The 25,107-nt window shown below is 41.9% G+C and overlaps 2 protein-coding genes across 2 annotated transcripts in view; one reads left to right on the top strand and one right to left on the bottom strand.

The window, feature by feature from the left end:
* tp53bp1 (tumor protein p53 binding protein, 1) overlaps positions 1–25,107 on the bottom strand; it is a 153,082-nt gene that overhangs the window by 63,770 nt on the left and 64,205 nt on the right. The window contains exon 3 of the mRNA XM_059345911.1: positions 3,432–3,786. The gene's annotated coding sequence lies outside the window, so the exon portion shown is untranslated. The remainder of the gene's footprint in view (positions 1–3,431; positions 3,787–25,107) is intronic.
* Positions 3,504–25,107, top strand: part of map1aa (microtubule-associated protein 1Aa) — a 100,274-nt gene continuing 78,670 nt past the window's right edge. Inside the window, exon 1 of the mRNA XM_059345889.1 lies at positions 3,504–3,753. Coding sequence (XP_059201872.1) covers positions 3,504–3,753 — 250 coding nt within the window. The remainder of the gene's footprint in view (positions 3,754–25,107) is intronic.

Below are 25,107 nucleotides of genomic sequence, written 5' to 3'. Positions count from 1 at the left end.
CCTATGAGAACCAATATATCTTCCAAGCCACTTAGAAGGTCAATCTTGGTGTCAAAATATACATTTTCTGGGTCAAAGAAGCTGGGTTAAAGCTATTGAGAATATCCCTGGATGACTCACTGTAAATAATTTGTTTATCAAGATCTGACATGAGATGAAAGCGTACCCTTGATTTTTTTGAGCAGTGTACATGGCAGCTAATCCGCACTCTCCTGTGAACATTGATTCCAAACAGTTTCAACTTAGGATTCCCTGCTGCAGCACTTGAAGTGAGTTGCCCAGTCTGAGTGAAAATGAGCATATCTATTTGATCAAATAATCATCTAGTGATATTCTCAATAGCTTTAAATGATTCCTGGACCCAGAAAATGTATATTTTGACACCAAGATTGACCTTCTAAGTGGCTTGGAAGATATAGCATTTCTCATAGACTTTATATGGCTGCCATCACCGCAATCTTGATGAAGTGGCTCCTACTAAAAATCGAAACCTATAATGATAGAGAGTATGTGGAAAAAATGTGGTGCTTTTGTCCGGCGTGTCCCCTTTATTTGGCTAAGCCGCCTGACTAAGTCACACACCTCAGTACAAGGATTTTGCCAGAAAGAGTAACCTGCTACAAGTAACCCTAGTAGAATTTTTAAAATGTATGATTTTTTTCTCTGTCTAAATGTGTTTTGTTTTTATTGTTGCAGGTCATACAATATTGAAAATTATTTTTTCTTTTTAAGGAGCAACAGAAGAATACAAGCCAAAGAGGAGGCCGTAGCCTGTGAATGGGAATATCAAGACCTAATAAAATGTTATACAAAGTTAATGTTCTTTTCTATTAGACTGTAATAAAGCTTTTGTCACTTTAACATGTCTCTAAATTATATATTTTTGGTGCTGAAAACGTGAAACAGCAGCTGTAGGGAAGGCAAAGCATTCCTCGCCAGTAACCACCGGCGGCCATTTTTAAAAATGGCCGCTTTTAAATGACCATTTTTAAAAATGGCCGCCACAGCCATCAGAATTTTTTTTGCGATGGCCCAATATCCAGATTCATTAAACATGTATTCAGCAATGAGTGTACCAAATTTGATGCTTTTATCACAAAATGAACGATTGTTCAACTAATCTGCCCCACTACACAGGGGATGCACATTTTTGGGGGGTGCTAACCACACGTTTAGCCCCGTTGCTCATTCCATGAATGCACGATCCTTACAAGCTGTACCTCGTTGTAAAGGTGACTAATCAGGCTTTCCAACAATATACAATTCATCACCAGTTGGTATTATTAAAAGGGCAGTTTTTATTCATCATTGATTTATTTGTATAACAAATGCCTGCCACGGCCACTAGGGGGCGCTTTTGAGGTGGCCCAATATCCAGATTTGTTTGAAATATTCTCACCAACACATCTACCAAATTTCATGCTTTTATCACAAAGTGAACGATTGTTGTACAATATTGAGCTAATCCGCCCCACTATTATGAGTTTTCTTTAAAAAGATTTTCAGATTTCTGTCCATTTTATTTTCTGTATTTTTCACACACACAGGTAACTTTATGCGATTTTCACCACACACACACACACACACACACACACACACACACACACACACACACACACACACACACACACACACACACACACACACACACACACACACACACACACACACACACACACACACACACACACACACACACACTTTTCCTTAAATATTATTACATGTATAATATATAATGCTGTAGTCTGTCTGTGTGTCAGTATAAACCAGCTCTCAGCCTTTGTGCTGCAGAATGAGCTCATTCTAACGTCTTATGAAACCTAAAATAATGTTTTCTGTGCTGACTGAGAGTCTTTGTTGTCGGTGTTACTCTCTGCACAGTTGAAGCTTGTTTTGCTCATGACAGGAACAAAGACTTGTCAGTTTAGTAACCAAAGCACATTGCCTGGTACTCACAGTGACACAGATATAAATAGAAGCTTTGTGGGACACAAACTTCTTATTTTCAGCCTCTTTTTGTCTGGCGGACTTGAGTCTAAAAGAACAACACAAGGGAATCTGGAAGAGGCTCGATTACACTCAATAACCCACATCATCATATTTAAATCAGGATTCAGTCCTGGCCTTTGGCTGATTTCAAACATGTTTACAAAAGTATCCAGATCATAAACAATAATAAGAAAATATAAGTTTCCTGCTTAAAAAATGTTGCCGTGGAGAGAAAATGATTTAAAAAAAAAAAAAAGAAAAAAAAAAGGATGGGCCCCACTGACAGTTTGTTAGCTCTTTTTAATATAATAAAATAAAATTTAATTACTGCTATTATTACTGTGAATGTTTGTGTATTTGATTCCTATTGAACTTTATTTACTTTTTGTAAATTATTTAATTTAATTGTTGTATTATGTAATAATTTTCTACATTATTATTGGTATTATTATTATTATTGTTTCTCTGTATGTGTGTCCTATTACACTACTTGTTTCTTATTTATTTATTTTATTATTATAATTATTAATTATATTTTAAGTGTCTGTGTGTTTGTTTTCCTACTACACTTGGTTTTTTTTATTTAATTAATGAATTAACTTATTTTGGATGTTGCTTGATTGAGTCTTGTTTCTTATCTAGAACAGAATCAAAATAAATCTTTAAAAAACAAAAATAAAACAAACAATATGCATCTCCAAGATGTATTGTATTTGTATGTTGAAATGAATAAATAAATAATAATAATAATAATAATAATAATGTGGAAACTCTTTTCTCCGTATTTTCAAACATTACCATTGGAAAATAACATTTCTAATTCATAGGAAATTATGTTAATTTTCATTGTCTTGCTCATCTTCAGTTTCAGGAACAGCAGGCTTCTGCAGTGTCAAAGAAAAAATGTGTCTCTGTGCAAGACAATACAGTTCAAATTATCCCTTAAGTCCCATTTTTAAACATACTTTGTTTTACCCCCTTTAAAAGGTTATTTCTTTAAAATGTTTTTTATTTCCCTTTTCGTATGTTTTTTCTACACTGTATCTGTTTTCTTTTAAAACCTGAGGATTTTATGGCTTCTCTGTTTTATTTCCTGCTTTGTGAAGCACATGGACTTTGCAAAGTGGTCTATAAATAAAGATTATTAGATTATTAACAGCAGCACACTTCCTGACTCCTCCACCATCTCTGTGGCACGAAGCTGAAGCTTTAGACTATCTGCTGTGAAGACTCTATTTCTCCTTATTTTCAGCACTGCCTTTATAAAATAAGCTCCTAATTCATAGTTAACTCTATGTTGATCTCCACAGTGCTCCTCATGTTCAGTTTCAGGGACATCAGGCTTCTGCAGTGTCATAAAGGAAACATGATGAACATAAATTCTCATGTCTCTCTTCTCCTTACGTCCAATAAAACGCTGCAACATCAAATAGCCACATAACCTTCCGTCCAATCAGACGATCGCCGTCCTCAGAGCCCCGCCCTCCGGTCCTCCCCGCTCATCCTGCACCGTCATGGTTCCTGCTCCGGATGCAGTTGTCATGGAGATGGAAGAGGGCTCAGCGTCCACTGGTGGCACTGTTACCATGGAGATCCCCATCGCAGCGGCTGCCTCTGCGGAGCCGCAGGAGTGTGTTCAGCAACATGGACAGCAGCACGGCGCCGGAGCCGCGTCCCACCGCAGAAACTACCGCATGCTGATCGTGATCGGAGAGATTTCCACCGGACATCACCTCGACGGTGCCAGGACACAGATCACACAAGGTGAGTGAGCCGAGCGGCTGCTGCAGAGACCCACTGCAGCAAAGAGACAAGATGCTCCTTTATCTGTCCCACAGCGGGACATTTATAGAGTTACAGCAGCAAACGTGCACAAAAGAAACAGAAGAAGCATCAATAAAACAACGATAGTAAAAAAAAAAAAAAAAAGCAACTTAAACAAGAAATCTAAAAGTAATTAAATAACAGTCATGGAAAAAATTATTTGACCACTTTTTTTGCTTCAATTTCTTGTTCATTTTAATGCCTGGTATACAACAAAAGGTACATTTGTTTGGACAAATATAGGCTAATGATAACAAAAATAGCTGACAAGAGTTTAATTTAAGAGCCTTGTTTTCTCTAATGTCTTTAAGAGCTGATATCTAGACATTTTCCATGGTTTTCTTGATAATGATTTTGGTTATCATCAAGAAAACCTAAGAAAATGTCTAGATATCAGCTCTTAAATTAAACTCTTATGGGCTATTTTTGTTGTTATCATTATATTTGTCCAAACAAATGTACCTTTTGTTGTACCAGATGCTAAAATACTGCAACATATTTAATAAACTCTTGTAATAAACTATAATAAATAATATCTAATAAACTCTTTCGTACTTGAACATTTAAATGAAAAGCTGTCAAATTAATGTAGTGAGGCAAAAAGTTCTATTATTGCCTCTTAAATACAATGGGGGTGCTTAAGTAAAAAGTAAAAGAACCTCAAATTTGTACTTGAGTAAATAAGTACTTAGTTACTTTTCACTTCTGTAACCATCAAAAAATTCCATGATAAAAAATCCTGAAATTCTCAACATATCTTTCAATAACTGTAAAACCTGTAGTAAGTAATTCAGTTATGTGTTCCAGTGTTAACTAACAACTTCAGCTGCTTATGATCAATAAAAAAAAATCTGTATTTTCTATAAATACTGTGCAGTCAGTGATAAGGTTACTTGCTGAAAACACATCAGTCTCATACTTCCACCATGTCAACCCCAAACAAGAGATAAAACAGTTGTTTCATTAGTTCAAAGTGAACTTTAGGGCCTCGTGGTCAATGCTTTGAAAATCAAAACACTGTTACGGTATGGAAGTATACAACTGTCCTGATGTAGCTGCATAATTAGTGTCTTAAATACTACTTACTTTAAATTATGGATAATGCAAACAGAAAACCTTGCACATTTTCTTCTTTTGAGTAATGAACAATCTTTAAAGCTGAGTCTGCAGTTTTTTTGTGTGTGTTATATGCAAAAAATCCATAATATTGTAATTTGATTGTCACAAAATCCTATCCTGTGACCGGAGACTTTGACCAATCACAGGTCATCTCAGAAAGAGGCGTTTCTATTCCTAAACATTTGTGCACATAACCATAAAATAAAAGTTGAAATCTGAAAATTAATATAACAGGACATAGATGTTTTTTCCAGTATTATTCAACTGTGTAATGGTCTTGAATGTTAAATTACAAAAAAATACAAAAAATTTAACATCCTATAGCAGAATTTAGAAATTAAGGCAACTTTGGGTTTCTTTCAGTAGAACTTTAAATTTAATGTAAAAAAGAATTTAAAATCTGGGGGAAAAAATGTAAAAAGGTTAAATAACAGATAATGTCATTAAAATATGTATAATATGCAGTAAATATCTGTATTTAATATATATATTATCAATTTTAAAAAAATGAATTTTAATATATATATATTTAGTACTTTTGTTCTTTTGCACTACTAAACCACAGCAAATTCCTTGGATGTGAAAATCTGCTTGTCAATAAAAATTCGCTTTAAAGTTTTACTGCAAGAAAATAAAAAAGTTGCCTTAATTTTACATTCAGCAATATGATGGGGTTTTTTTTAAACACAGAATTCACTGTAATTTAACAATCAAGACCATTAAGCGATTAAATAATTCTGTAAAAAAATCTATATTTACAGGTTTCAAATTCCCTTTTATGGTAAATATTTGTATATATATATATATATATATATATATATATATATATATATATATATATATATGTGTGTGTGTGTGTGTGTGTGTGTGTACATACATACATACATACATACATACATACATGCATACATACATACACTATACTAACTATAATATATAGAATAAAACAATGTTTTCCTTAAATATCATTACAGGTTAGCTCAGAAAGAGGCATTCCTATTCCTAAATGTGTGCACATCCCTTCAGATGCTGAAAGTCTGATGCAATGGTGACAAATCCTGCAGAAGAAATTGCAATTGCAGTATTGGCAACAACACTGCAAAGCAACTACAGAAAAGGAAGAGAGACTTCTGACAAAGTCTCAAAGAGTGTCTAATAATAAACACAACTATGACTGCGCGCAGTACTGAACGGGCCCTCGCAGTACACGCGTGTCGGGGCATGCTGCCGTCTGGGTGTGTGCGTTACAGGGGCCAGTCTATACCACCCCTATGAATTTCATTGCCTTAAGTCTTATGGTCTGGGCAAAGTGCCAAATATCAAATTAGACTGCCGCCAGAGCGCCACCTAGGGGCCGATCAATAAAACCTTCAAGGGTTATCCTCAGGAGGGCATTGACAATAAGTATACCAAGTTTGGTGTTAATCCAACCAAACGATTTGGAGATATGAAATACTTAAATTTAAAGAGCGCCACCTAGTGGTAATTGGCCAAAATTTTGCAGCAAGCCTCAGGGGCTCATGGGGAAGTAGTTACCTGAGTTTCATGTCATTCAGACACACCAATGTGGAGATATGCAACACTTTGTGTTTTGTGTTGAAAATAGCGCCACCTGCAGGAAGTTGTTATTTAATAACTTGAGTATTCTTTGGGTAATCAAAATTATTTTAATAACTTTTTGTCATGAGCGTCCATAGATGCGGTGTGCAAAGTTTGGTGCAAAACGATGAAATTGCCTAGGAGGAGTTCGAAAAAGTAGGTTTGCGACATTTCGCAAATTTGCGAAAAAAAATGGTAGGCGAAAATGGGAGTGGCCTATATCCCGAGATTCAGCACAACCCAGTGAACGCGTGGATATAAGTTTTTTGAATGTGCGATAAAGTATGTGGGAGTTATTAGCCTAAACGCGCTTTCCTATATTATAGCGCCACCTAGTGGTGGAAATTCAGGATGACAATAGATTATAACATTTTTCACCAGGTGTGACTTATATTTAAAGTTTCATGAGTTTTGGGGTATGTTCAGGCAGTGAAATATGCGATCATTTGGGAAGAAGAATAAAAACTAGGACTGCGCGCAGTACTGAACGGGCCCTCGCAGTACACGCGTGTCGGGGCATGCTGCCGTCAGGGTTTGTGCGTTACAGGGGCCAGTCTATACCACCTCTATGAATTACATTGCCTTAAGTCTTATGGTCTTGGCACAGTGACACTTATTAAATTAAACTGCCGCCAGAGCGCCACCTAGGGGCCGATCAATAAAATCTTCGAAGGTTATCCTCAGGAGGGTATTGACAATAAGTATACCAAGTTTGGTGTTCATCCGACCAACCGATTTGGAGATATAAAATACTTTTATTTAAAGAGCGCCACCTAGTGGTCATCGCCCAAAATTTTGCACAGAGCCTCAGGGGCTCATGGGGAAGTAGTAACCTGAGTTTCATGTCATTCAGACACAACAACGTGGAGATATGCAACACTTCGTGTTTTGTGTTGAAAATAGCGCCACCTGCAGGAAGTTGTTATTTAATAACTTGAGTATTCTTTGGGTAATCAAAATTCTTTTAATAACTTTTTGTCAGGAGGGTCCATAGATGCGGTGTGCAAAGTTTGGTGCAAAACCATGAAATTGCCTAGGAGGAGTTCGAAAAAGTAGGTTTGCGACATTTCGCGCATTTACGAAAAAAAACGGTAGGCGAAAATGGGAGTGGCCTATATCACGAGATTCAGCACAACTCAGTGAACGCGTGGATATAAGTTTTTTGAATGTGCGATGAAGTATGTGGGAGTTATTAGCCAAAACGCACTTTCCTTTATTATAGCGCCACCTAGTGGTGGAAATTCAGGATGACAGTAGATTATAAAATTTTTCACCATGTGTGACTTATATTTAAAGTTTCATGAGTTTTGGGGTATGTTCTGGCAGTGAAAAATGCGATCATTTCGTCACGAGAATAAAAAAAACTAGGACTGCGCGCAGTACTGAACGGGCCCTCGCAGTACACGCGTGTCGGGGCATGCTGCCGTCAGGGTTTGTGCGTTACAGGGGCCAGTCTATACCACCCCTATGAATTTCATTGCCTTAAGTCTTATGGTCTGTGCACAGTGGCACTTATTAAAATAAACTGCCACCAGAGCGCCACCTAGGGGCCAATCAATAAAACCTTCAAGGGTTATCCTCAGGAGGGCATTGACAATAAGTATACCAAGTTTGGCGGTAATCCGACCAACCGATGTAGAGATATAAAATACTTCAATTTAAAGAGCGCCACCTAGTGGTCATCGGCCAAAATTTTGCAGCGAGCCTCAGGGGCTCATGGGGAAGTAGTTACCTGAGTTTCATGTCATTCAGACACAACAACGTGGAGATATGCAACACTTTGTGTTATGTGTTGAAAATAGCGCCACCTGCAGGAAGTTGTTATATAATAACTTGAGTATTATTTGGGTAATCAAAATTCTTTTAATAACTTTTTGTCATGAGGGTCCATAGATGCTGTGTGCAAAGTTTGGTGCAAAACGATGAAATTGCCTAGGAGGAGTTCGAAAAAGTAGGTTTGCGACATTTTGCGAATTTGCGGAAAAAAACGGTAGGCGAAAATGGGCGTGGCCTATACCACGAGATTCAGCACAACTCAGTGAACGCGTGGGTATAAGTTTTTTGAATGTGCGATAAAGTATGTGGAAGTTATTAGCCAAAACGCACTTTCCTTTATTATAGCGCCACCTAGTGGTGAAAATTCAGGATGACAATAGATTATAAAATTTTCCACCAGGTGTGACTTATATTTAAAGTTTCATGAGTTTTGGAGTATGTTCAGGCAGTGAAAAATGCGATCATTTGGGAAGAAGAATAAAAAAAAAAATAATAATAATAATAATAACTAGGACTGCGCGCAGTACTGAACGGGCCCTCGCAGTACACGCGTGTCGGAGCATGCTGCCGTCGGGGTTTGTGCGTTACAGGGACCAGTCTATACCACCCCTATGAATTTCATTGCCTTAAGTCTTATGGTCTGGGCACAGTGGCACTTATTAAAATAAACTGCAGCCAGAGCGCCACCTAGGGGCCGATCAATAACACCTTGAATGGTTATCCTCAGGAGGGCATTGACAATACGTATACCAAGTTTGGTGTTAATCTGACCAACCGATGTAGAGATATAAAATACTTCAATTTAAAGAGCGCCACCTAGTGGTCATCGGCCAAAATTTTGCAGAGAGCCTCAGGGTCTCACGGGGAAGTAGTAACCTGAGTTTCATGTCATTCAGACACACCAATGTGGAGATATGCAACACTTTGTGTTTTGTGTTGATAATAGCGCCACCTGCAGGAAGTTGTTATTTAATAACTTGAGTATTCTTTGGGTAATCAAAATTCTTTTAATAACTTTTTGTCATGAGGGTCCATAGATGCTGTGTGCAAAGTTTGGTGCAAAACGATGAAATTGCCTAGGAGGAGTTCGAAAAAGTAGGTTTGCGATATTTCGCGAATTTGCGAAAAAAAACGGTAGGCGAAAATGGGAGTGGCCTATATCACGAGATTCAGCACGACTCAGTGAACGCGTGGATATAAGTTTTTTGAATGTGCGATAAAGTATGTGGGAGTTATTAGCCAAAACGCACTTTCCTTTATTGTAGCGCCACCTAGTGGTGAAAATTCAGGATGACAATAGATTATAAAATTTTTCGCCAGGTATGACTTATATTTAAAGTTTCGTGAGTTTTGGGGTATGTTCAGGCATTGAAAAATGCGATCATTTGGGGGGAAGAAAAATAAAAATAATTAAATTAAACCTTTGCCAGAGCGCCACCTAGGGGCCGATCAATAAAATCTTCAAGGGTTATCCTCAGGAGGGCAATGACGATAAGTATACCAAGTTTTGTGTTAATCGGACCAACCGATTTGGAGATATAAAATACTTCAATTTAAAGAGCGCCACCTAGTGGTCGTCGGCCAAAATTTTGCAGCGAGCCTCAGGGGCTCATGGGGAAGTAGTAACCTGAGTTTCATGTCATTCAGACACACCAATGTGGAGAGCTGCAACACTTTGTGTTTTGTGTTGAAAATAGCGCCACCTGCAGGAAGTTGTTATTTAATAACTTGAACATTCTTTGGGTAATCAAAATTCTTTTAATAACTTTTTGTCATGAGGGTCCATAGATGCTGTGTGCAAAGTTTGGTGCAAAACGATGAAATTGCCTAGGAGGAGTTCGAAAAAGTAGGTTTGCGACATTTCGCGAATTTGCGAAAAAAAACGGTAGGCGAAAATGGGAGTGGCCTATATCACGAGATTCAGCACGACTCAGTGAACGCGTGGATATAAGTTTTTTTAATGTGCAATAAAGTATGTGGGAGTTATTAGCCAAAACGCACTTTCCTTTATTGTAGCGCCACCTAGTGGTGAAAATTCAGGATGACAATAGATTATAAAATTTTTCGCCAGGTATGACTTATATTTAAAGTTTCGTGAGTTTTGGGGTATGTTCAGGCATTGAAAAATGCGATCATTTGGGGGGAAGAAAAATAAAAATAAAAATAAAAAGAATAATCATTCGAAATACAATAGGGACCTCGCAGGTCGTTGCCTGCTCGGGCCCTAATAATAATAACTAGGACTGCGCGCAGTACTGAACGGGCCCTCGCAGTCCACGCGTGTCGGGGCATGCTTCCGTATGGGTTATTGCGTTACAGGGACCAGTATATACCACCCCTATGAATTTCATTGCCTTAAGTCTTATGGTCTTGGCACAGTGGCACTCATTAAATTAAACTGCCGCCAGAGCGCCACCTAGGGGCCGATCAATAAAATCTTCAAGGGTTATCCTCAGGAGGGCATTGACAATAAGTCTACCAAGTTTGGTGTTAATCTGACCAACCAATTTGGAGATATAAAATACTTCAATTTAAAGAGCGCCACCTAGGGGTAATCGGCCAAAATTTTGCACAGAGTCTCAGGGGCTCATGGGGAAGTAGTAACCTGAATTTCATGTCATTCAGACAGACCAATGAGGAGATATGCAACACTTTGTGTTTTGTGTTGATAATAGCGCCACCTGCAGGAAGTTGTTATTTAATAACTTGAGTATTCTTTGGGTAATCAAAATTCTTTTAATAACTTTTTGCTATGAGGGTCCATAGATGCTGTGTGCAAAGTTTGGTGCAGAACGATGAAATTGCCTAGGAGGAGTTCGAAAAAGTAGGTTCGCGACATTTCGCGAATTTGCGAAAAAAAACGGTAGGCGAAAATGGGAGTGGCCTATATCACGAGATTCAGCACAACTCAGTGAACGTGTGGATATAAGTTTTTTGAATGTGCGATAAAGTATGTGGGAGTTATTAGCCTAAACGCGCTTTCCTTTATTATAGCGCCACCTTGTGGTGGAAATTCAGCATGACAATAGATTATAAAATTTTTCACCAGGTGTGACTTATATTTAAAGTTTCATGAGTTTTGGGGTATGTTCAGGCAGTGAAATATGCGATCATTTGGGGGGAAGAAAAATAAAAAGAACTAGGACTGCGCGCAGTACTGAACGGGCCCTCGCAGTCCACGCGTGTCGGGGCATGCTGCCGTCAGGGTGTGTGCGTTACAGGGGCCAGTCTACACCACCCCTATGAATTTCATTGCCTTAAGTCTTATGGTCTGGGCACAGTGGCACTTATTAAATTAAAGTGCCGCCAGAGCGCCACCTAGGGGCCGATCAATAAAATCTTCAAGGGTTATCCTCAGGAGGGCATTGACAATAAGTATATCAAGTTTGGTGTTAATCCGACCAACCGATGTGGAGATATAAAATACTTCAATTTAAAGAGCGCCACCTAGTGTTTATCGCACAAAATTTTGCAGCGGGCCTCAAGGGCTCATGGGGAAGTAGTAACCTGAGTTTCATGTCATTCAGACACACCAATGTGGAGATATGCAACACTTTGTGTTTTGTGTTGAAAATAGCACCACCTGCAGGAAGTTGTTATTAAATAACTTGAGTATTCTTTGGGTAATCAAAATTCTTTTAATAACTTTTTGTCATGAGGGTCCATAGATGCTGCGTGCAAAGTTTGGTGCAAAACGATGAAATTGCCTAGGAGGAGTTCGAAAAAGTAGGTTTGCGACATTTCGCGAATTTGCGAAAAAAAACGGTAGGCGAAAATGGGAGTGGCCTATATCACGAGATTCAGCACAACTCAGTGAACGCGTGGATATAAGTTTTTTGAATGTGCGATAAAGTATGTGGAAGTTATTAGCCTAAACGCACTTTCCTTTATTATAGCGCCACCTAGTGGTGGAAATTCAGGATGACAATAGATTATAAAATTTTTCACCATGTGTGACTTATATTTAAAGTTTCATGAGTTTTGGGGTATGTTCAGGCAGTGAAATATGCAATCATTTGGGAAGAAGAATAATAATAAAAAAAAAAAAAATAATAAATAATCATTCGAAATACAATAGGGACCTCGCAGGTCGTTGCCTGCTCGGGCCCTAACTAGGACTGCAAGCAGTACTGAACGGGCCCTCGCAGAGTGGAGCCGTCGGGGGAGGGCACGTCGGAGGAGGCCACATCGCGCGCGGCAATGTGGGCTCAGTCCCTATGCGTCCCAAATGGCGTGTCTCCTACCACTGTGCTTGTGGTAGGTGTAAAACATGCTACTTGCTGTAGCCAGCAGGGGGCGCTATGACTGTGTGTAAGTATTGACACGTGGGTGTGTTCAGGGCTGGACCCTAATCACGTGTGTGAAATTTGGGACAGATTGGACAATGTATGGTCAAGTTATACAGTCTGATGTTTTATGGCGATATGCCATATTTTGTCGCCATGCCACGCCCACATAGTGCGACCGTCGGGAAAGATTTATACAAAATTTTATCCCCAAGGCCTTGTGATGGTACTGACCAAGTTTGAAGTCAATGGGATTAAATCTGTTGGAGGAGTTATGTAAAGTATGCAACGTTGTCATTTTATGAAAGGGGGCGTGGATAAAGCATAAGGGGCGGGGCTTTATGAAATATTGTTATCTAGAAGTGTTAAGGGCTGGACTTTGATGAAGCATGAGAAGTTTGGACCAGATTGGAGAAAGTATGGAAAGTTATAATGATCTCGTGTTTTATGGCGAGACGCCATATTTTGCCGCCATGCCACGCCCACATAGTGTGACCGTCGGTAAAGCTTTATACAACTTTTGATCCCAAAGTCGTTGTGATGGTACTGACCAAGTTTGAAGAGAATTGGATGAAATCTGTAGGAGGAGTTCGTTAAAGTATGCGGCATGGAAATGGGCAAAAACAGCAGGAAACGCCATTTTCGATCCAAGATGGCCGACTTCCTGTACGTTTTAGGGTATGGTTTCTTGAGACTTTTTGGTGCGTCTGGCCATGATACATGTATGTACCAAATTTCGTGTCTCTACGACATTCCTGTGCGAGGGGCTGAATTTTCTTGACTTTCAAGGGGGCGCTGTAGAGTCATTTTGCCACACCCATTCCCGCGAATACCAGAATATGTAAATTTAAGCGGAGATTTATGTATATTCCAAAAATGGTGAGTTTTTGAATATGATAAAGCCTCCAAATTAGCGATTTACTTTTGGGAAGGAGAAGAATAATAACTAGGACTGCGCGCAGTACTGAACGGGCCCTCGCAGAGTGGAGCCGTCGGGGGAGGTGCCGTCGGGGGAGGGCACGTCGGACGCGGCGCTGTTGACTCAGTCCCTATGTGTACCAAATTTCATGTCTCCTACCACTGTGCTCGGGGTTGGTGCATAACATGTGAGTTCCTATAGCCAGCAGGGGGCGCTATGACTGTGTGTCAATATTGACACGTGGGTTTGTTCAGGGCTGGACCCTAATCACGTGTGTGAAATTTGGGACAGATTGGACAATGTATGGTCAAGTTATACAGTCTCGTGTGTTATGGCGAGACGCCATATTTTGCCGCCATGCCATGCCCACACAGTGTGGCCATCGGTAAAGATTTATACAACTTTTGATCCCAAAGGCCTTGTGATGGTACTGACCAAGTTTGAAGTCAATTGGATAAAATCTGTAGGAGGAGTTCGTTAAAGTATGCGACCTGGAAATGGCCAAAAATGATGACAAGTGCGATAGGCAATCCAAGATGGCGGATTTCCTGTTGCTTTTTGGTGCGTCTCCACATGAAGCACGTGTGTACCAAATTTCGTGTCTCTACGTGAAACCTACTGCTGGGGCTAGGCATAAAAGTTGTTACTTCCTGTTGCCAGCGGGGGGCGCTATGACTGTGTGTCAATATTGAAATGTGGGTGTGTTCCGGGCTGGACCCTAATCACTTGTGTGAAATTTGGGACAGATTGGACAATGTATGGTCAAGTTATACAGTCTCGTGGGTTATGGCGAAACGCCATATTTTGCCGCCATGCCACGCCCACATAGTGTGACAGGCGGTGAAGATTTATACAACTTTTGAACCTGAAGCCCTTGTGATGGTACTGACCAAGTTTGAAGTCCCTGGTGTGAAATCTGTTGGAGGAGTTATGTAAAGTATGCAAGGTGGTCATTTTATGAAAGGGGGCGTGGATAAAGCATAAGGGGCGGGGCTTTATGAAATATTGTTATGTAGAAGTGTTAAGGGCTGGACTCTGATGAAGCATGAGAAGTTTGGACCAGATCAGACAAAGTATGTGGAAGTTATAACGATCTCGTGTTTTATGGCGAGATGCCATAATTTGCCGCCATGCCACGCCCACATAGTGTGAGCGGCGGTAAAGCTTTATACAACTTTTGATCCCAAAGGCCTTGTGATGGTACTGACCAAGTTTGAAGTCAATTGGATAAAATCTGTAGGAGGAGTTCGTTAAAGTATGCGACCTGGAAATGGCGAAAAACGATGACAAGTGCAATATTCAATCCAAGATGGCCGACTTCCTGTACGTTTTCGGGTATGCGTTCTTGAGGCTTTTTGGTGCGTCTTCCCATGATACACATATGTACCAACTTTCGTGTGTCTACGTGAAAAAAACCTATATTGTGAGGATGTTTTGAAAATTTTGAGGGGGCGCTAGTGAGTCATTTTGCAAGGTCCATTCCCGCGAATACCAGAATACGTAAATTTCAAATCTGATTTATGTATATTCCAAATTTGGTGAGTTTTTGAATATGATAAAGCCCCCAAAAAGGCAATTCATTTGGGAGAAGAATAATAATAAAAAACGGACCAATTTCAATAGGGTCCTTGCACCGTTAGTGCTCGGTCCCTAATAATCATTCGAAATACAATAGGGACCTCGCAGGTCGTTGCCTGCTCGGGCCCTAATAATAACTAGGACTGCGCGCAGTACTGAACGGGCCCTCGCAGTACATGTGTGTCGGGGCATGCTGCCGTCGGGGTGTGTGTGTTCCAGGGGCCAGTCTATACCACACCTATGAATTTCATTGCCTTAAGTCTTATGGTCTGGGCACAGTGGCACTCATTAAATTAAACTGCCGCCAGAGCGCCACCTAGGGGCAGATCAATAAAATGTTCAAGGGTTATCCTCAGGAGGGCATTGACAATAAGTCTACCAAGTTTACTGTTAATCCGACCAACCGAAGTGGAGATATAAAATACTTCAATTTAAAGAGCACCACCTAGTGGTCTTCGCCCAAAATTTTGCAGCAAGCCTCAGGAGCTCATGGGGAAGTAGTAACCTGAGTTGCGGGCTGGACCCTCATCAAATTTGGGACAGATTGGACAATGTACGGTCAAGTTATGCAGTCTCGTGTGTTATGGCGAGATGCCATATTTTGCCGCAATGCCACGCCCACATAGTGTGACCGTCGGTAAAGCTTTCAATAACTTTTGATCCCAAAGCCCTTGTGATGGTACTGACCAAGTTTGAAGTCCATGGGATGAAATCTGTAGGAGGAGTTTGTTAAAGTATGCGACCTGGAAATGGCCAAAAACGATGACAAGTGCGATATTCAAACCAAGATGGCGGACTTCCTGTTGGGTTTGAGGTATGGGTCCAAGAGACTTTTTGGTGCGTCTCCACATGATTAATGTGTGTCCCAAATTTCGTGTCTCTACGTGAAACCTACTGCTGGGGCTAGGCGTTAAAGTTGTTACTTCCTGTTGCCAGCTGGGGGCGCTATGACTGTGTGTCAATATTGACATGTTGGTGTGTTCAGAGGTGGACCCTTATCACGTGTAAGAATTTTGGGCCAGATGAGACAATGTATGGTGAAGTTATACAGTCTCGTGTTTCATGGCGAGACGCCATATTTTGCCGCCATGCCACGCCCACATAGTGTGACCGTCTGTAAAGCTTTCAATAACTTTTGATCCCAAAGGCCTTGTAATGGTACTGACCAAGTTTGAAGTCAATGGTACGAAATCTGTTGGAGGAGTTATGTAAAATACGCAACGTGGTCATTTTGTAAAATGGGGCGTGGATAAAGCATAAGGGGCGGGGCTTTATGAAATATTGTTATGTAGAAGTGTTAAGGGCTGGACTGTGATGAAGCATGAGAAATTTGTAGCAGATAGGACAAAGAATGGGAAAGTTATAACGATCTCGTGTTTTATGGCGAGACGCCATATTTTGCCGCCATGCCACGCCCACATAGTGTGACCGTCGGTAAAGCTTTCAATAACTTTTGATCCCAAAGGTCTTGTGATGGTACTGACCAAGTTTGAAGGTGATCGGGTCAAATATGTAGGAGGAGTTTGTTAAAGTATGCGACGTGGAAATGGGCAAAAACAGCAGGAAATGCCATTTTCGATCCAAGATGGCCGACTTCCTGTACATTTTAGGGTATGGGTTCTTGAGACTTTTTGGTGCGTCTTCCCATGATATATGTATGTACCAAATTTCGTGTCTCTACGACATTCCTGTGCGAGGGGCTGAATTTTCTTGACTTTCAAGGGGGCGCTGTTGAGTCATTTTGCCACGCCCATTCCCGCGACAATTAGAATACGTAAATTTCACGTGAGATTTATGTATATTCCAAATTTGATGACTTTTTGAATATGATAAAGCCCCCAAAAAGGCAATTACTATTGGTTATGAAAAAGAATAATAACTAGGACTGCGCGCAGTACTGAACGGGCCCTCGCAGAGTGGAGCCGTCGAGGGAGGCGCCGTCAGGGGAGGGCACATCGGACGCGGCGCTGTTGGCTCAGTCCCTATGCGTACCAAATTGCATGTCTCCTACCACTGTGCTTGTGGTAGGTGTAAAACATGTTACTTCCTGTAGCCAGCAGGGGGCGCTATGACTGTGTGTGTCAATATAGACACGTGGGTGTGTCCCGGGGTGGACCCTAATCACGTTTGTGAAATTTGGGACAGATTGGACAATGTATGGTCAAGTTATCCAGTCTTGTGTGTTATGGCGAGACGCCATATTTTGCCACCAAGCCACGCCCACATAGTGTGACAGGCGGTAAAGATTAATACAACTTTTGATCCCAAAGGCCTTGTGATGGTACTGACCAAGTTTGAAGTCCATGGGGTGAAATCTGTCGGAGGAGTTATGTAAAGTATGCAACGTGGTCATGTAATGAAAGGGGGCGTGGATAAAGCATAAGGGGCGGGGCTTTCTGAAAGATTGTTATCTAGAAGTGTTAAGGGCTGGACTTTGATGAAGCATGAGATGTTTGGACCAGATTGGAGAAAGTATGGGAAAGTTATAATGATCTCGTGTTTTATGGCGAGACGCCATATTTTGCCGCCATGCCACGCCCACATAGTGTGACCATCGGTAAAGCTTTATACAACTTTTGATCCCAAAGGCCTTGTGAGGCTACTGTCCAAGTTTGAAGAGAATTGGATGAAATCTGTAGGAGGAGTTCGTTAAAGTATGCGACGTGGAAATGGCCCAAAACAGCAGGAAACGCCATTTTCGATCCAAGATGGCCGACTTCCTGTACGTTTTAGGGTATGAGTTCTTGAGACTTTTTGGTGCGTCTTGCCATGATACATGGACGTAGAAAATTTCGTGTCTCTACGACATTCCTGTGCGAGGGGCTGAATTTTCTTGACTTTCAAGGGGGCGCTGTTGAGTCATTTTGCCACGCCCATTCCCGCGACTACAAGAATACGTAAATTTCACCAGAGATTTATGTATATTCCAAATATGGGGCGTTTTTGAATATGATAAAGCCCCCAAAAAGGCGATTTATTTTTGGGAATAATAATAACTAGGACTGCAAGCAGTACTGAACGGGCCCTCGCAGAGTGGAGCCGTCGGAGGAGGGCACGTCGGGGTAGGGCACGTCGGGGGAGTCCCTATGCGTCCCAAATGGCGTGTCTCCTACCACTGTGCTCGGGGTATGTGTAAAACATAATACTTGCTGTAGCCAGCTGGGGGCGCTATGACTGTGTGTCAATATTGACATGTGGGTGTGTCCAGGGCTGGCCCCTCATCATGTGTGAGAAATTTGGGACAGATTGGACAATGTATGGTCAAGTTATACAGTCTCGTGTTTCATGGCGAGACGCCATATTTTGCCGCCATGCCACGCCCACATTGTGTGATGGTCGGTAAAGATTTAGACAACATTTCATCCCCAAGGCCTTGTGATGGTACTGGCCAAGTTTGAAGTCAATGGGGTGAAATCTATAGGAGGAGTTATGTAAAGTATGCAACGTGGTCATTTTATGAAAGAGGGCGTGGATAAAGCATAAGGGGCGGGGCTTGATGAAAGATGATTATTTAGAAGTGTTAAGGGCAGGACTCTGATGGAGCATGAGAAGTTTGGAGCAGATGGGACAAAGAATGGAGAAGTTATAACGATCCCGTGTTTTATGGCGAGATGACATATTTTGCCGCCATGCCACGCCCACATAGTGTGACCGCCAGTTAAGCTTTATACAACTTTTGATCCCAAAGGCCTTGTGATGGTACTGACCAAGTTTGAAGTAAATCGGGTGAAATCTGTAGGAGGAGTTCGTTAAAGTATGCGACCTGGAAATGGCCAAAAACGATGAATGGTGCAATATTCAAACCAAGATTGCAGACTTCCTGTTGGGTTTGAGGTATGGGTCCAAGCGGCTTTTTGGTGCGTCTCCACATGAAGCATGTGTGTACCAAATTTCCTATCTCTACGTGAAATCTACTGCTGGGGCTAGGCGTAAAAGTGGTTACTTCCTGTTGCCAGCGGGGGGCGCTATGACAGTGTATCAATATTGACATGTGGGTGTGTTCAGGGCTGGACTCTAATCACGTGTGTGAAATTTGGGACAGATTGGACAATGTATGGTCAAGTTATACAGTCTCGTGTTTTATGGCGAGACGCCATATTTTGCCGCCATGCCACGCCCACATAGTGTGACCGTCGGTGAAGCTTTATACAACTTTTGATCCCAAAGGCCTTGTGATGGTACTGACCAAGTTTGAAGTCCATGGGGTGAAATCTGTCTGAGGAGTTATGTAAAGTATGCAACGTGGTCATATTATGAAAGGGGGCGTGGATAAAGCATAAGGGGCGGGGCTTTATGAAATATTGTTATGTAGAAGTGTTAAGGGCTGGACTCTGATGAAGCATGAGAAGTTTGGACCAGATGGGACAAAGATTGGAGAAGTTATAACAATCTCGTGTTTTATGGCGAGACGCCATATTTTGCCGCCATGCCACGCCCACATAGTGTGACCGACGGTAAAGATTTATACAACTTTTGATCCCAAAGGCCTTGTGATGGTACTGACCAAGTTTGAAGTCAATTGGATAAAATCTGTAGGAGGAGTTCGTTAAAGTATGCGACCTGGAAATGGCCAAAAACGATGACAAGTGCGATACTCAATCCAAGATGGCCGTCTTCCTGTACGTTTTCGAGTATGGGTTCTTGAGGCTTTTTGGTGCGTCTTCCCATGATACACGTATGTACCAAATTTTGTGTGTCTACGTGAAAAAAACCTATATTGTGAGGATGTTTTGAAAATTTCAAGGGGGCGCTAGTGAGTCATTTTGCAAGGTCCATTCCCGCGAATACCAGAATACGTAAATTTCAAATCTGATTTATGTATATTCCAAATTTGGTGAGTTTTTGAATATGATAAAGCCCCCAAAAAGGCAATTCATTTGGGAGAAGAATAATAACTAGGACTGCGCGCAGTACTGAACGGGCCCTCGCAGAGTGTAGCCGTCGGGGGAGGCGCTGTCAGGGGAGGGCACATTGGACGCGGCGCTGTTGGCTCAGTTCCTATGCGTACCAAATTGCGTGTCTCCTACCACTGTGCTTGTTGTAGGTGTAAAACATGTTACTTCCTGTAGCCAGCAGGGGGCGCTATGACTGTGTGTGACTATTGACCCGTGGGTGTGTCCCGGGCTGGACCCTAATCACGTGTGTTAAATTTGGGACAGATTGGACAATGTATGGTCAAGTTATTCAGTCTGGTGTTAGATGGCGAGATGCCATATTTTGCCGCCATGCCACGCCCACATAGTGTGACCGTCGGGTAAGATTTATACAACTTTTGATTCCAAAGGCCTTGTGATGGTACTGACCAAGTTTGAAGTCAATTGGATAAAATCTGTAGGAGGAGTTTGTTAAAGTATGCAACGTAGTCATTTTATAAAAGGGGGCGTGGATAAAGCATAAGGGGCGGGGCTTTATGAAATATTGTTATTTAGAAATGTTAAGGGCTGGACTCTGATGAAGCATGAGAAGTTTGGACCAGATCAGACAAAGAATGAAGAAGTTATAACGATCTCGTGTTTTATGGCGAGACGCCATATTTTGGCGCTATGCCACGCCCACATAGTGTGACCGTCGGTAAAGCTTTATACAACTTTTGATCCCAAAGGCCTTGTGATGATGCTGACCAAGTTTGAAGTCAATTGGATAAAATCTGTAGGAGGAGTTCGTTAAATTATGCGGCGTGGAAATGGGGAAACTTCCATATTCGATCCAAGATGGCCGACTTCCTGTACGTTTTAGGATATGGCTTCCACTGACTTTTTGGTGCGTCTTGCCATGATACACGTATGTACCAAATATCGCGTGTCTACGACAAACCAGTGTGAGGATATGAAATTTAGGGGGCGCTAGTGAGTCATTTTGCCACGCCCATTCTCGCAAATACTAGAATACGTAAATTTCACGGGAGATCGAGTTATATTCCAAAAATGGTGAGTTTTGGGATATGTTAAAGGCCCCAAAAAGGCGATTCATTTGGACTAAAAATAATAATAATTCCTTCAATTTCAATAGGGTCCTCGCACCGTTAGTGCTCGGTCCCTAATAAACTAGGACTGCAAGCAGTACTGAACGGGCCCTCGCAGAGTGGAGCCGTCGGGGGAGGAGCCGTCGGTGAGGACACGTCAGGCGCGGCGCTGTGGGCCCAGTCCCTATGCGTACCAAATCGTGTGTCTCCTACTACTCAGCTCAAAGTAGTTGTAAAACATGTTACTTGCTGTAGCCAGCAGGGGGCGCTATGACTGTGTGTCAATATAGACACGTGGGTGTGTTCCGGGCTGGACCCTAATCACGTGTGTGAAATTTGGGACAGATTGGACAATGTATGGTCAAGTTATACTGTCTCGTGTGTTATGGCGAGACGCCATATTTTGCCGCCATGCCACGCCCACATAGTGTGACCATCGGTAAAGATTTATACAACTTTTGATCCCAAAGGCCTTGTGATGCTACTGACCAAGTTTAAAGTAAATCCGGGTGAAATCTGTAGGAGGAGTTCGTTAAAGTATGCGACCTGGAAATGGCCAAAAACGATGACAAGTGCGATATTCAAACCAAGATGGCGGACTTCCTGTTGGGTTTGAGGTATGGGTCCAAGAGGCTTTTTGGTGCGTCTCCACATGATTCATGTGTGTACCAAATTTCGTGTCTCTACGTGAAACCTACTGCAAGGGCTAAGTATAAAACATGTTACTTGCTGTTGCCAGCAGGGGGCGCTCTGACTTTGTGTCAATATTGACAGGTGGGTGTGTCCCAAGCTGGACCCCAATCACTTGTGTGAAATTTGGGACAGACTGGACAATGTATGGTCAAGTTATGCAGTCTCGTGTGTTATGGCGAGACGCCATATTTTGGCGCCATGCCACGCCCACATAGTGTGACCGTCGGGATAGATTTATACAACTTTTGATCCCAAAGGCCTTGTGATGGTACTGACCAAGTTCGAAGTCCATGGGGTGAAATCTGTAGGAGGAGTTCATCAAAGTATGCAATGTGGTCATTTTGTAAAAGGAGGCGTGGATAAAGCATAAGGGGCGGGGCTTTCTGAAATATTGTTATCTAGAAGTGTTAAGGGCTGGACTTTGATGAAGCATGAGAAGTTTGGACCAGATTCAAGAAAGTATGGGAAAGTTATAATGATCTCGTGTTTTATGGCGAGACGCCATATTTTGGCGCCATGCCACGCCCACATAGTGTGAGCGGCAGTAAAGCTTTATACAACTTTTGATCCCAAAGGCCTTATGAGGGTACTGACCAAGTTTGAAGAGAATTGGATGAAATCTGTAGGAGGAGTTCGTTAAAGTACGCGGCATGGAAATGGGCAAAAACAGGCAAAAACAGCAGGAAACGCCATTTTTGATCCAAGATGGCCGACTTCCTGTACGCTTTAGGGTATGGGTTCTTGAGACTTTTTGGTGTGTCTGGTCATGATATATGTATGTACCAAATTGCGTGTCTCTACGACATTCCTGTGCGAGGGGCTGAATTTTCTTGACATTCAAGGGGGCGCTGTTGAGTCATTTTGCCACGCCCATTCCCGCGACCACTAGAATACGTAAATTTCAGTGGAGATCTATGTACATTCCAAAAATGGTGCGTTTTTGAATATGATAAAGCCCCCAAAAAGGTGATTCATTTTTGGGAAAAAAAAAAATAATAACTAGATGGCGAGACGCCATATTTTGCCGCCATGCCACGCCCACATAGTGTGACCGTCGGGTAAGATTTATACAACTTTTGATTCCACAGGCCTGGTGATGGTACTGACCAAGTTTGAAGTCAATGAGATAAAATCTGTAGGAGGAGTTCGTTAAAGTATGTGACCTGGAAATGGCCCAAAACGATGACAAGTGCGATATTCAAACCAAGATGGCGGACTTCCTGTTGGGTTTGAGGTATGGGTCCAAGAGGCTTTTTGGTGCGTCTCCACATGAAGCACGTGTGTACCAAATTTCGTGTCTCTACGTGAAACCTACTGCAAAGGCTAAGTATAAAACAAGTTACTTGCTGTTGCCAGCAGGGGGCGCTATGACCGTGTGTCAATATTGACACGTGGGTGTGTTCCAGGCTGGATCCTTATCACGTGTGTGAAATTTGGGACAGATTGGACAAAGTCTGTCCAAGTTATACAGTCTCGTGTGTTGTGGCGAGACGCCATATTTTGACGCCATGCCACGCCCACATAGTGTGACCGTCGGTAAAGATTTATACAACTTTTGATCCCAAAGGCCTTGTGATGGTATTGACCAAGTTTGAAGTCCATGGGATAAAAGTTGTTGGAGGAGTTATGTAAAGTATGCAACGTGGTCATTTTATGAAAGGGGGCGTGGATAAAGCATAAGGGGCGGGGCTTTATGAAATATTGTTATTTAGAAGTGTTAAGGGGTGGACTCTGATGAAGCATGACAAGTTTGGACCAGATGGGACAAAGAATGGAGAAGTTATAACAATCTCGTGTTTTATAGCGAGACGCCATATTTTGCCGCCATGCCACGCCCACATAGTGTGACCGTCGGTAAAGCTTTATACAACTTTTGATCCCAAAGGCCTTGTGATGGTACTGACCAAGTTTGAAGTCAATTGGATAAAATCTGTAGGAGGAGTTCGTAAAAATATGCGACCTGGAAATGGCGAAAAACGATGACAAGTGCTATATTCAATCCAAGATGGCCGACTTCCTGTACGTTTTCGAGTATGGGTTGTTGAGGCTTTTTGGTGCGTCTTCCCATGATACACATATGTACCAACTTTCGTGTGTCTACGTGAAAAAAACCTATATTGTGAGGATGTTTTGAAAATTTTGAGGGGGCGCTAGTGAGTCATTTTGCAAGGTGTATTCCAGCGAATACCAGAATACGTAAATTTCAAATCTGATTTATGTATATTCCAAATATGGGGAGTTTTTGAATATGATAAAGCCCCCAAAAAGGCAATTCATTTGGGAGAAGAATAATAATAAAAAACGGACCAATTTCAATAGGGTCCTTGCACCGTTAGTGCTCGGTCCCTAACTAGGACTGCGCGCAGTACTGAACGGGCCCTCGCAGAGTGGAGCCGTCGGGGGAGGCGCCATCAGGGGAGGGCACATAGGACGCGGCGCTTTTGGCTCACTCCCTATGCGTACCAAATTGCGTGTCTCCTACCACTGTGCTTGTGGTAGGTGTAAAACATGTTACTTCCTGTAGCCAGCAGGGGGCGCTATGACTGTCTGTGAAAATGGACACGTGGGTGTGTTCAGGACTGGACTCTAATCACGTGTGTGAAATTTGGGACAGATTGGACAATGTATTGTCAAGTTATACAGTCTCGTGTGTTATGGGGAGACGCCATATTTTGCCGCCATGCCACGCCCACATAGTGTGACCGTCGGTAAAGATTTATACAACGTTTGATCCCAAAGGCCTTGTGATGGTACTGACCAAGTTTGAAGTAAATCGGGTGAAATCTGTAGGAGGAGTTCGTTAAAGTATGCGACGTGGAAATGGCCAAAAACAGCAGGAAACGCCATGTTCGAGTCAAAATGGCCAACTTCCTGTACGTTTTCGGGTATGGGTTCTTGAGACTTTTTGGTGCGTCTTCCCATGACACATGTATGTACCAAATTTCGTGTCTCTACGACATTCCTGTGCGAGGGGCTGAATTTTCTTGACTTTCAAGGGGGCGCTGTTGAGTCATTTTGCCACGCCCATTCCTGGGACCACTAGAATATCTAAATTTCAGCGGAGATTTATGTATATTCCAAAAATGGCGAGTTTTTGAATATGATAAAGCCCCCAAAAAGGCGATTCATAATCCGGAAGACAAAGAATAATAATAAAAAACAGACCAATTACAATAGGGTCCTCGCACCGTTAGTGCTCGGTCCCTAAAAACGGATCAATTACAATAGGGTCCTTGCACCGTTAGTGCTCGGTCCCTAATAAACGGACCAATTTCAATAGGGTCCTCGCACCGTTAGTGCTCGGTCCCTAATAAACTAGGACTGCAAGCAGTACTGAACGGGCCCTCGCAGAGTGGAGCCGT

Source organism: Centropristis striata, chromosome 2, assembly GCF_030273125.1.
Source record: "Centropristis striata isolate RG_2023a ecotype Rhode Island chromosome 2, C.striata_1.0, whole genome shotgun sequence".
In the NCBI taxonomy this organism is placed as follows: Eukaryota; Metazoa; Chordata; class Actinopteri; order Perciformes; family Serranidae; genus Centropristis; species Centropristis striata.
This window is presented reverse-complemented; position numbering and strand designations above follow the sequence as displayed.